The following is a 13,564-nucleotide window of genomic DNA, read 5'->3' on the forward strand; positions in this document are numbered from 1 at the left end:
TTTTAATATAAAAATTATATTGAAACTATAAAATTACAATCACTGTTTGTTAAATAATGAGTGACACTCTCTCACAAGTTGATTTTCAACATTTTTTTGTGTGAATATCAAATAATATTCAAGAACATGTTAATGTCATTTCACTTAAAATATATTTTTCCTTCAAAGAGAAAAAGTTACAATAAAAAGAAAATCTTTGACAAGATGCAAAGTAAAGACAAGATTGTTCATTTTTTTTTCATATCTTATTTTTAACATTTCCTTAGTTATTTGCTAAATTTATTGAAAATTACGTGGTTTAGTACTCACAAATTAACTGGATCAATTGATATAAAAAATACTAACAGAGTCATTAAATAAAGAAATAGTAATAAATTAAAATTTTGGTTTCACTTAATTTAGTCATCTACTATTTTAGTTTTCATTTTGTTTTGAACAACATTAGATTTTTCGTTTTAAAAAAAATTCAAAAATTTAATTTAATTTTCAATTTTGCATACCTTACTTAATTTACTTTAAATTAATTAAAATACTTTTTTAAATTAATTAAAATACTTTTATGGTATATTAAATTTACATGTTAAATGCAGAGTTATATATATATATATATATATATATATATATATATATTTAAGAATTTTCGAAATAGAAGACTAAAATCATGAAATTAATGAACGAAACTACAATGGGATTACTATTGAAAGAAATCTTAGTTTTAAATTATCTAATAAAAAATGAAACTACCAAAATTTGTAGTTTTTCATAAATTAAAAATAATAATAAAACCAGTTTTAAAAATATAATATTTGAGAGAGTATTGCAAGGACTCATTTTCATTTAAAAATTATTTATTTATTAGTCCAAACTTACTCAAAAAAGAGAGCAAAAATAAAAAAAAATGTCCACCCATAAACTAAGAGAACTTTAAGTCACATGCAACTGCTTTTTTATAATATCTTTAATGTGATAATAAATTTGAATCTAATGATTAATATTTTTTCCCTCACCTCTCATAATATATATATATATATATATATATATTGAAATAAAATATTTTTGTCTGAAAAATTAAATACAGTAATTATTTTTTTATATAAAATATACATTTAAAAGAATATTCTAAACAAAAAAAGCCACATAATAAATTTCTTATACTATTACGCTATTAAAATATGAAGACAAATCAAATTGTACGAAAAAAAAAATTAGCATAGTTGTCATTTATGTTCATTACTTTATTTAGTTAAGTACAACATACTCATTTGACTAAAACAAAATAATAAATAATTAAGGGTAATTTTGATAAATAACTATCTTAACCTTTAACGGTAACTTGATTTCTTCTCTTGAAACATAATAAAATTCAAATAAAAATTACTTATATTTTCGCTGTTATTTTAATCATATAATATATTTTTTTATTTTCATTATTTATAACAATTATTGGATTCCAGCAGGCATTCCATTGACTATCTGAGCCCCACAGTCTGAGGCTATCATTTCCAATAAAGTTACCGTTATTTTATATTTTTTTAAATTTCTTTTGCATATTCTCCATGCAGAGTATCAATTTGAATTGCAAATTGTCTAGTGAAAATGACCAAATATATATCTACAAAATGAAAAAAATAATTTTAAATGAATGAAAAATGTAGATCAAAAAAATAATTCTAGAAACCTTTTTCTAAGATACATTCCTAAATTATAAGCATTCTTTTTCATAATGCATTTTTTGATTGTGTTCAAGATTTTTTTTCCCAAAATATACTTGATTTATTTTTTCAAAATGAGATTTTGATTTTCAAATTATATTATTTTGAATTCCAAATTTTCAATTAAGGAATAAAGAATAATTTTAAAAAAATTGAGAGGCTATAAGTTGCATTCAAATTCGTATGATGGAGAAAGAATTTGACAAATAAAATTCGCAAGAATTGGTCTCAATTGTAACAAAAACGGATGAACACCAACTATTCAAGAAAATCCAAATTGTCACAAAATGATCTCTTCGGAGCATTATCCATTCAATTCCTTGGTCGAGAAAAGCTAAACCACGAATCAGCCTCAAACAAAGTATCAATGGACATCGCATTATACAAGGCCTAATTGTTTCTGAAACCCTGAATGATGATGAGCAAATATCTTGACAAATGTACTAACAAGCATGATCATAAAAGAATGTAAGAACCATCTTCTATGTGGAGCTCTTATTCTTACTGTTCACTGCTTCTTTCAGCGATCTCCCTAATGCAAATGCCAGAGGAGGAGGAACAGCATTTCCAATCTGTCTGTGCTTGTGAATGATACTGCCAGAAAATTTATAGCTATCTGGAAAACCCTGCATTCATAATGGATGAAAATATGCTTAGCTATAAAGATTATACCAAATTATGAGATGCATGCCTGTTTCTTAGGCAAAGATTCTAAGGATTATAGTTTTGTAATTAGCTATTAAGGATTATTATGCTCACTAGTTAATCATAGAAACTGATTTCTTGGACATTTCTATCAAAACTTGACCAAGATTATCAGTGGCAATTCAATACTATCAGAAATTTCAATTTGTTAGGATTCCATTTCTCAGCAAAACTAGACTTTTCAACTTACTTGAGATCGAGCACACTCACGAACAGTAAGAATCCTATCTTGGACAGGGTGGAAGCACATTCCAACCTTCCCCATTGGTTGAGGGTCTGTAATGGAAGTTGGGAAATTCCCTTGCCAATCCAACCTACCAAACAGTCCCTTCCATTGATTGTGTCGCTTAGCCGTGTTGGGTAAGCACCATGGTATCAAATCAACAACTTGTCCACTAGACAATGTTACCTGCATTTCATAAGGTTTCACAGATTAGATAGGTCACAAATTGTTGTGCTAAAAGTTCACAAGAATTCAGCTTCACCTTTTCCGCTGGAAGATCACGCCAATCAGCACCTGGCCTCTTGGGAATTCTCTGGCACCGAAGCATGTTCAACTCGTTCATCTCCTTTGAAATATGATCAGTCAAGACAACCATCTCACCACGAATCTTCTTTTGAAACCATGATGCAGGATCATTTTGATACTGCACAACATAAAACACAGGAAAACAGTGAGTGAAAATTTTAAGAGTGGAGGAATATGTGACACGTATCTTTCCTATTTTTAACATACCTCCATGTTTCCTTTTGAGGCTCCGTTGCCCACAGATGGGAGATCACCAATGGTATCTTTAACAGTTATTGCACGTAATGGAGCACCACTTGCAGTACTACGGACAGCAGCATACTGAACTTTTTCAGATAATGTGATCTTCAACTCGGGTGCCGAAAATACATGCAGTGGTTCCGGCCATTCTGGAAGCACATCATCAGGACAGGCTGCCCATATGAATGCCCTTTTTCTTGATTGGGAAACCCCAAATGCTCCAGCCTCAAGGATACCAAATCTCACCTTTTTGAATCAAACATTTATCAGTTCCTTGAAATTCTATTCATCAACGGAGTGCAATTACTCAAGGAAGAAAGTTGCAGTAATTTTACCTGATAACCCATCTCAAGAAGTGAAGCCAAGGTTAAACGGAATGTCTGTCCTTTATTGAAAGACACAAAGTTCCTCACATTCTCCAACAAGAAATATCTTGGCCGGAAATAATCAGCAAAGGATAAGAATGCTAATATCATCTCACACTGGACTTTACTCCAACTGCTCTGGTTAAACCTGTTCATCCCAGAGAAACCCTGAAGCAAAAACAACACATTATTGAACAATTACCTAATAATATATTCATTAGAAGAATAAATAAATAAAAAAAGCCAACAGCTAGAGAGACCTGGCATGGAGGACCCCCATTTATGAAATCAACTTGTCCAGGCATTGGTAAACTACTTATTTCCTCCTCATCAAGCTTTGCAGCCAATTCTGCAGCCTCAGTCGTTGAGATACAATCATCCATGTCCCCACACTTCTCCATTACAGCCCTACATTACAAAAAAAAATCACCAAGTCACTTAAATAGGTTCCACACCATTCAACATTTAGTACTGGAATCAGTTATCTAAATGGGATTATTTACCTAAGAATAACATTGCAATTGTTAACGAACACCAATGCCTCAGGATGATTAGCTTTAAATGCATCACCAGCAGGTTCTTCATACTCGATAGCCCATTTAGTTGATGAAACACCTGAACCATTTAGCAATACAATACACGTTATATTACGCATTGGTAGCAGATACAATATGGTTTTCTTCTTGCTATAATAACGTAGCTAAGATTACCTGACTGCTCCAACCCTTGTGATAAACCACCACAACCTGCAAAAATGTCCAAGGTAGCTAAACGTTTTTCATTTAATGTTTTCCCCTCCTTAGAGGACTCTGAATCGTCATCTCCCTCTTTACATTTTCCTTTTCTCTTTCTAGCTGCAGCATCAGATGTTTGTCCAGTTGAATATTTTACTTTTATATGAGCTGGCAACTGTCAAGTAATTGAAAAAAAAAATTAATTATCGAAATCATATTGCATGCTTGTATAATAGATTCAGTACACAATACCTTTTTCAGTGATCCAGTGGCGGGATCATACAAGAGCTCGCAGAAAAATACATTTTGGAACATTCCAAGGGCACTTTGTTCAGGAATATCTCTCTTCTTTCTGACCTCACATTTCCCTTCTATAGAATCTACTGAGATGATATGTGTTTCATCACTGTAATACACCTAAAATATAAATGTTAAAATACAAGTCAGTATAAAAACTTATAGATGAGATACACAAAGTAGAACCAATACTCAAAATAGAGCAATATGCACAAATAGCAGTTCACTTGTCATGGGAAAAATAACACTATAAAATCCACATAATCATGCTATCTAAGACTTGTATCTTATACCTCTTGCATATCAGAGCAGTATGCCTTCTCACTTGATACATCTTCTGGTCGAAAGAACCTCCTGATTTTTACTTGTGTAGATTTTATTTCGGTGTGTTTTATTTCTCTTTTAACAACAATCTCTAGCACTTGACACACAACATAAGCTTTCAACCCCACATTCCTTCCACTCTTATGAGTTCCTTGCTCGATCTTTTCCTCAAACTCAAAGGGACTTACATAAACATAATCATTAAGGGAATACTCAGTTCCTTTAAATAGGAAACCAGACTTGGAGGAATTTACAGTGAAAATATCTTTCGCCTTTTCAACGTCGTGCATTTTGCAAGATGAGCAAATACCAGACCCTTGACCCAAAGTATCAAACGGAAGGCTAAAGAAAGCACCTCTTTCAGGCCAGTACAGGCTTTTACAATAATATTCAGTAGGTAGTCCTTTCTTCTTCCTTTCTTCTGCTCTAGCCCTGTCAACTCTATCTGCAATGATATTATCCTTTCGATGCTGATGACCCCAAGGCCTTTTCTGAATATTTACAACAACTGTCTGCTTAACATCCTGCAGTCCCATATCCCTACACTCATTAGTCAAAAACACCTCTCTCTCATTAGCAGCATTGCCAATAACAGTATGACAACCGTACTGCATCATCCTACCATGAAACATTTTTCTTCCAATCTTTGACTCGAACATATACTCAACATAATACATGTCCGGAAATTCATCAACTTCAACTAACACAGATTTTCCTACAGAAATAACTTCCCCATTAATGATTGCCTGCTTATAAATAGGATATCCAGAACTAGTCTTCCCTTCAGGTTTTCCTTCCCATTTTATTTTGGCATTAACCGAAAATGTTTTTGTTTGCTTTGAATCTGAATGCTTCTTTGAGGTTCCCTCCAAAAGTATTGGCTCCTCTTCATTGTCCTCATCTTCATTTTCTTCCTGTTCCTCCAATTCATCCTCTTCCTTTAACTCGCTCACAGGCCCCTCTTTTGAATCCTCTGGCAAATGGTTTGAGTAATACTCTCCCCATATTCTATTGATTAGCTTTGTAGTCGTTGCTTGCATAGCTTTCCTCTTGGACACAATAGGACCCACTGCTGCCCTAGGATTTAAATTGGGTACACTTCTCGGAAAAATTTTCCTCTTGTTTACTAACCATTTGGTATGGTGCCGCTCTTCCATTTTGTTCATAAGACCAGTTACAAATGGAGACCTTCTGATCTGATCATCGGGAAAATGTGCAAAGAGTTGCAGAATAATCTGTCCATGGACAACGACATATCTCTCAACAGCCAATGGATCAGAAGAAATGTAAGATTTATCTTCCTGATTAGACTCAGATACTTTCTTGATGACATCTCCAAAGGAAAGTCGTGATACTCGGCTCTGTTCCTTCAGCAATGTAATCATGGCTATAGCTAGCCTTGCAGTTTTCAACACTGTGTCATACCAAGGAGCATACTGTTTTGATGGTTTGCCAAGTCTGTACCTGAAAGGAATGAAGTATGAGTGAGTCTGGTTGTGACTTTACGTACTACTTGTATTTAGAACAAAATAATAGTAAGATGAATTTATATTGAAAGATGTTTCATTACAAGTTAGTCCAAACAGATTTTTGTGACAATTTGGTTACAGTAGATTGATGATTGTATTGACAGCATGGTACACATTTACTCGTACGGATTTTTTTAATAAAATTTCTTTTGACACAAACAATAGCAATAATTTTAGACAAGAGGCATCATACCAGGCCATTTCTGTTCGGATGGATGTGAAAATCATAGATGATCCAAATTCTATCAACCATTCCTTTATGGCACTCAGATAAATTGGCATTCCTTCAGCAACCTGTGGTTCTGAAGTAGTGGAAGAAGATTGGCCAGCATCAGAATCAAGATTGAACCCACATCCATCGTCTGAAGTCATTACACCTGAACCAAAGATTGTAACATCGATGTCTGAACAAGCTTGCATGGGAAGAAGTTCCAGTGAAACCAATCTTGCATCTGAATTGTATAAAGACCAATTATGAAGCTTGGTTCGAGGAAGATCATCAAACCCATGCATATCATAGCCATTATCAAAAACTATATACTCGTCTGTTTCTTGAAGGGAGGTTTTGTAAAAAGCAGGGAGAGGATAATCATTGGCAATCTCGTCTTCATTAATCTTGATATAGTATTTGTTAGCTACAGGGAGCGGTCCGTAGTTTTTGTTCTGCCTCATACATCTCCAATACTCTTCATCCTGCAAGAGTCGTGCTAACTTTAAATCTTCCGCTTCACCATTTGCAGGTTTTACAGAATCCATCTGATCCGTCTCTTCTCCATTTCCAGTTCCTGAGCCAATCCTTAAACTCCCATTTGAGGGAATTACTTGTGCATGCGCAGGGTTTCCGTGCCTCATATACTCATCTCTGAGAGCAATAAGAGCGGAGATATCTGCAAACATCATGTCATTTGCCTTGGATGTCAGGTCCAAACCAATGAGTTGCTTATAAACGAACTCACCCAGAGAAATAACAAACTCCTTTATAGTTGCAGCTCCACAAAGCCATTTGTTACCACTCATAGTCCGTGCCATACCAGCAAGTAGTTCATCCAAACTTATATTAGGGTCTCCCCCCGAGGACTTTGCAATTTTTTTATATACCTCTATGCATACACGAGCCTTTTCAAAGAAATGATCATAAAAGTTTCTGTAACTGGCAGCAGGTTTCTGACAGTCATAATCAGCAACATCAGTAGAAATCCATATGACTGGAGAACCATCTTCATAGCCAGAGATATCCCAGGATTCAAGTCGACCAAATCCTTCACACTTGATACCTTTCTCTTTTTTCTTGCCTATGCTTGGTTCAAGCGGCAATATAAAACCAGTGACATATAAATCAATCACTTCAAGCATCTCAAGTGGCTGTATATTACCATTCTCATCATGAAGGATAAACTCTGAAATTCGCCTGTTTGGGCGACCATCGTCCTGTCCAGCAGTAAGTCGGACAGCTACAATTTCTTCATCAACAATCTGATCCTTCTCTATTTCAATGCGACAAGATTTATCAGATATCGAAAAGGATTTCTCTTTCAAATCTTTACACGCTGCAGCACGTTTTGGCATTTTGCGTGAAGATGAAGGCTGATCAGTGCTCTCTGCTAAACTTCGCTTCTTTTGTTTGGTTTTAGCCATAGGTTCCCCTCCCCTTCTGGAGACAGCAGATTCCAGTTTCCCCTTACCCTTGGCGTTCTTCTCACCTATTTCAAACACCAAAAAACATAATCATAAACTTTCTGAGAAAATAAGGTAAGTATAGAAGCAATCTTAAAGGGCAATTGAGACAAGTCTTGGACATAAATAACAATCAAGTGTCTTTTAATAATCACTGTATAGAAGGCTGAACATGGTTAAAGAAACAATAAATTTCGGTAAAACGAAATCTAACCACAGAGATGACCAACGCGGCCCTCCAAGGTTATCTGCTATATGGTCTCTAAGCCAAAACCATGGCAAAATCGAAAGATCGAATGTTTCACACAAAAATCACTGGAAAACATAAATTGGTATCTGGAAAAAAAAAACATTCAATCACAGAACCCACATAACACAGAAAATTTCACGATATGGGAAAAACGTCCCCTTTCCAATCAGAAACGAGAAAAAATAAAAAAGGGTATCTGAAAAGTTTTAAAAAATGGTAACTGAAAAGGGAAAAAACAAATAATGAAATCAATAAAACACAAAAAAAAAAAAACCATGATGTCATAAGAAAGAACACACCCAGGGACAGTGGCAGTTGATTGGGCACAGAACCAAAGATCGTGAAATGAAATGAAACGAAATGAAGCTCAAGGGGCAAAAAAACAAACCTAGGTAGGAAATTTATATGAATACTAAGGACAACAATAATATGGTTTAAGACCTGGTTCTGAAGAATCCAGAAGTGAAGCAGAACCCATGTCTTGAATCCTGTTCTTTCTCCGCAAATTGTATGTTTTATTACACTCGACTTTCTCTGTGAGGACTTGTGAGGAACCAGCTGAGGTTATTTCAAGGTCCCCTTTCACACTCTGGTCTTTGGCGGGGACGCCAATATTGGAATGGAGGGATTTTTTGGCGCTCATGAGTGCAGAAGGTGAAATCTTACAAAAAAAATATGAGAATGAAAAATATTTTAGAAAAATATTTATGAGAAAAAATTCAAAAAAAAATGTTGTAGAACTCACCACCTCACTCCCTTCCAAATAGATTTTCACCCAGCTTTTTCTAAATAATGTGTGCTCCGATTGTTTTTTACTGAAACCCTGTAGCGAAAGTATACGGCGGCAATCGTGAAAACTACGAAAATGTGCGACGGTCGTGAAAAGTGCAACAGTGTACGGCGGCAGTCGTGAAATATAAGTTAAAATAATAGTGTGTGAAAAGTGATGAAGTAGAGTAGGGCGCACTCGAAACTAGGTTAAAATAATACATGAGGGTGTGGCACTGCAGTGCAGTCAGCAGTCAGTACAGTGTAGTGTAGTGCAATGCAGTGTTGAACCTAGGTTACAGTGGTTAAAAGTAGGTTGCGTGTGGATACGTATTTAGGTTTATTAAATTTCTTCTAGTTTTAAGATTTTTTTTCTATCTACCTATTGTGATTTAAGAGGTTCTATAGTGAAGTTGCAACTGTATAAAGTAGGTGAAAGGTTTTTGTTTACGACAATCGTGAAATGCATGTTAAAATAATCGTTTTTGAAAAGTTCTACAGTACGGTGTTGTGGATTAAAATATTCGAGCTTTTGAAAAGTTATGCAGTAGGTGGAGTATGTGGCGACATAAAAATTAGGTTAAAGTAATAAAGCTTTTGAAAAACTCTAAAGTGCAGTATAGTGTAGTGTAGTGCAGTATGGAAACTAGGTTAGAGTAGTTGAACGTAGTTTGCTTACTTGTGTCGATATGTATTTAGATTTATTAATTTTCGTATAGTTTTACTATTTTTTTTTAGGCTTTACAGTGAAGTTGCGACTGTGTACAGTAGGTGAAAAGTTTTTGTGTTAGGTATGTGAAAGTGTTTTTGTACATATATAGTTAAGTTTATTATTTTTTAAGGTTTTTGTCTCGATAAATCTGTATGCTGTGACTGAAAAAACTTTTAATACAGTGTACTATTTTGGTGTAAAGTATGTGAAAGTCATTGAAGTTTTTGGGTAAGGTAGAAGGTCATTGAGTGTTTGTGTCATCTGCATTTAAGTTTTATAGTGTGTAGGTAAAACATTATTAGGGTTTCAAAATAGTTCATAAATGGTATTGTGTTTAAGATTTATTTGTTTATTAATTAAAGTAATTGTAGGATTTTTAAGTATTTATGACTAATTGTATCTAACATTTGTTAGTGTGTGGTTATATGAAGTTTACAATTTTTTTCATTACTTCTGATGTGTGTTTATAATTTTTGAGTGTGCATGGATTCAGTGTTTGTGTGTAAATGTGTTTAAGTTTTTTATCTTTATTTTTAATGTTTTACTCTTAAAATATGTCTCAATATTTCCAGATTTCATCTACGAGTCTCTTTAATTATTTAAGTTTATCCGTGTTTATATCTCACAATTATGTCTTTAGTTAATTAGTTGTGTGTTTCTCAATTTTTTTTATTCAAATAATCAGTATTTATGTGTGAACAATACGTGCACTTCTTTTTATATATTATTGTATGTATCTAACAATTAAAATTAAAAAATGTTAAAAAAAATAATCAATAGTATATATAATGCACTAAAAATATATCAAAATTAAATGATTATAAAGTTTAAATTTTCATTTTTTTACCTTTTTTTATGAAATGCATATGTCCGGAAATTTTTTTCATTTCAGTTTATTATTAATTTACATATTTTTAAAAATCTAAAAGTATATAAACTTAATAATTAAAAATTATAAACTAATCATTATAAATTTACAAAGTAATCATTATAAATTATATAAAAATATATTATTATAATAATTCATATTAGTTTTAAAACATTAGAAAATTTAACAATTATTTAAAAAATTGAATATTTTTTTAAGTATAATTTCAAGATTATGTATCAATTTTATTTTATTTTACTCATTATAATAATATATTTATTGTAATATAATTATGAGTTCAATCTTACATATTCTTATAAAGGCCCATAAAATTTTCTTCTTTTTGCAAAATGTGCTGACTTCCTGGATCTTCTTAACCTTTCGGGTTGGACTTTCGGTTTACTCCAGCTTCAGGTTGGGCTTGTGGTTGACTCCTGCTTCAGGTTGGGCTTATGACTGGCATGTTTACTAGGTTGGGCTATATCAACTGGACCTCTCGGCTTGTCCTCTCGGTCTCCACTCACGGTTGGGTGTGTACCTACAAGGCGCTTCGATGCCAAAGTCAGAATCAGTTTTATATAATTATCAGATAAATTCATTCTACATACCTCTTAGATTGATGACCTATTTATAGAGTTCTCTTATTGGGCTCAAAACCTATTTAGACTTTTCTTTTTATACCTAATATATTTTTTAAACACACCTATTAATTTGGGTCTTACCATTGTGGATTTTGCTACAGTAACCATTTATAATTTTATTTATTTATATTTTTTATATTCAACATTTCGGCTCGACCTTTCAACCAAACTTTTCGGTCTAGTAGTACACATATAATCATTATTTATTTTATAATTTTTAATATAACTTTTTATTTTTAAATTAAATTTATTTAGTTTTATTTTATTTGTTTTTGTAGTCAAGGTGCATCATTAAGTGTGTTTGTTCAAAGGTCTTTAATATAAAATTATATTTCTTATTGGAATGACTGCTTGACTTGGTTCAAATAAAATAAATAAATAACTTTTATTATTTGGTTTGAGTGAGTAAAATACCACAAAAATAAGTAAAAGCAACTGTGATAATTTTTAATTAATTAGTAATGTTCATTTTTACTTAGATTTTAAAATAAATATAATATGTGCTCCGAGTGTTTCTCTCTGGAAACCTGTAGCGAAAGTGTACGGCGGCGGTCATGAAACATAGGTTAAAATAATAGTGTGTGAAAAGTGGTGAAGTGGAGTAGGGCGCACTCGAAACTAGGTTAAAATAATCTCTGCAGTATAGGAGTGTGTGGCAGTGCAGTCAGCAGTCAGTACAGTGTAGTGTAGTACAATGCAGTGTTGAACCTAGGTTAAAGTAGTTAAAAGTAGGTTCCGTGTGTGGATACGTATTTAAGTTTATTAAATTTCTTCTAGTTTTAAGATTTTTTTTTCTATCTTCCTATTGTGATTTAAAAGGTTTTATAGGAAAGTTGCGACAGTGTAAAGTAGGTGAAAGGTTTTTGTGTACCACGATCGTGAAATGCATGTTAAAATAATCGTTTATGAAAAGTTATAGAGTGGAGTACGGTGTTGTGGAAGCTAGGTTAAAATATTGGAGCTTTCGAAAAGCTATGCAGTAGATGGAGTATGTGACGACATAAAAATCAGGTTAAAGTAATAAAGCTTTTGAAAAACTCTACAGTATAGTGTAGTGTAGTGCAGTATGGAAACTAAGTTAAAGTAGTTGAACGTAGTTTGCTTACTTGTGGCGATACATATTAGGTTTATTAACTTTTGTATAATTTAGTATTTTTTTTAGGCTTTACAGTGAAGTTGCGACTGTGTAAAGTAGGTGAAAAGTTTTTGTAAAAATATTATTAAACTTGAAAACCCTATTTCAATATTTTTTTTTATAATTACGTTACCTTCATAAGAGTGTGCAAATGTAATACATTATTTTAATATAAATATTTTATTGAAAATATAAAATCATAAATACTATCTGTTAATTAATAAATGAAACTCCTACACATTTTATTTTGTTGATTTTCAACAGTTGTTTTTATTAACATTTCAGTTAAATTATATATATTTTTTAAAATAACAAAAGTTACAATAAAAAGAAAACCTGAATAAAAATGTAAAATAAATATGATATTGATCATGTATATTTTTGTTATATATTTTATTTTGAACGTTTCCTTTATCATTAGAAAATCATATGCATTAATTATTTCCACTTATAAATTAAATGAATAATTAATATAAGAAAACGTTAAATAAGAAAGAATAAATTAAATTTTAATTTCTCTTTAATTTAGTGATTTTTTATTTTTTTCACTGTTTAAAAATATTACATTTTTTTAATCCACAATTTAAATTTAAATTTAATTTTCCATATCTTAATTTACTTTTAATTAATTAACATATATGTATGGAAAAATTGAGTATATGGATTAATAAAGGCCACTATTATAATTTGTATGGATACTATTGAGAGTTTTTTTATTATTTTTTTTCACTGTTTAAAAATATTACATTTTTTCTGCACCCCTATATTTTTTAAAATACTGAAATGATCTAATAACAGTTTTATGTGATTCCAGAACTGTACCGTATTTACCCACTGCTTAGGGTTTGATCAGCCTGAGTAATTTCTTTAGAAAAAAACATTAAAAAATTGTTAAAAAACTAAAACTCAATTTTTAATTATTAAAAATAAAATTTTAAAGACTAATTTTTTAAATTATTTATTGGTTCATTATATTTTATGTAAAAATAAAAAATATCATTAAATATGTTTAGTATGCGTGTATATATATTTTATACGGAGAATAAATAAAAATAGTTAAAAATATTTAAATATTAGATAT

The 13,564-nt window shown here is 31.8% G+C and overlaps 1 protein-coding gene across 2 annotated transcripts; it reads right to left on the minus strand.

The window, feature by feature from the left end:
* Window positions 1-1,973: 1,973 nt before the first annotated feature.
* On the minus strand, window positions 1,974-9,114 carry LOC137837780 (DNA (cytosine-5)-methyltransferase 1). Of its 2 annotated transcripts, none has more exons than XM_090301391.1 (12): window positions 8,801-9,114; window positions 6,629-8,135; window positions 4,876-6,370; window positions 4,538-4,702; window positions 4,262-4,460; window positions 4,055-4,166; window positions 3,812-3,959; window positions 3,522-3,719; window positions 3,154-3,432; window positions 2,903-3,064; window positions 2,608-2,826; window positions 1,974-2,338 (listed from the first exon to the last, which is right to left on the minus strand). In XM_090301391.1, exons 1-12 carry the CDS (start codon window positions 9,000-9,002, stop codon window positions 2,195-2,197), a joined length of 4,830 nt encoding a protein of 1,609 aa, XP_090157517.1. In that variant the 5' UTR covers window positions 9,003-9,114; the 3' UTR covers window positions 1,974-2,194. The 2 variants fall into 2 exon arrangements, with proteins under 2 accessions (XP_090157517.1, XP_068503004.1); XM_068646903.1 differs by lacking the exon at window positions 8,801-9,114 and adding an exon at window positions 8,324-8,735.
* Window positions 9,115-13,564: the final 4,450 nt, after the last annotated feature.

Source organism: Phaseolus vulgaris, chromosome 4, assembly GCF_051622355.1.
Source record: "Phaseolus vulgaris cultivar YP4 chromosome 4, ASM5162235v1, whole genome shotgun sequence".
Lineage (NCBI taxonomy): Eukaryota > Viridiplantae > Streptophyta > Magnoliopsida > Fabales > Fabaceae > Phaseolus > Phaseolus vulgaris.

Excerpts from the sequence above, each read along its gene's own strand:
- LOC137837780 (XM_090301391.1), bottom strand. The coding sequence starts at position 9,002 with ATGAGCGCCAAAAAATCCCTCCATTCCAATATTGGCGTCCCCGCCAAA. Across the intron at positions 4,703-4,875 it reads ACTGCTCTGATATGCAAGAG|GTGTATTACAGTGATGAAAC; the intron begins GTATAAGATACA and ends TTTATATTTTAG. Across the intron at positions 3,433-3,521 it reads TTCTTGAGATGGGTTATCAG|GTGAGATTTGGTATCCTTGA; the intron begins GTAAAATTACTG and ends TGATTCAAAAAG.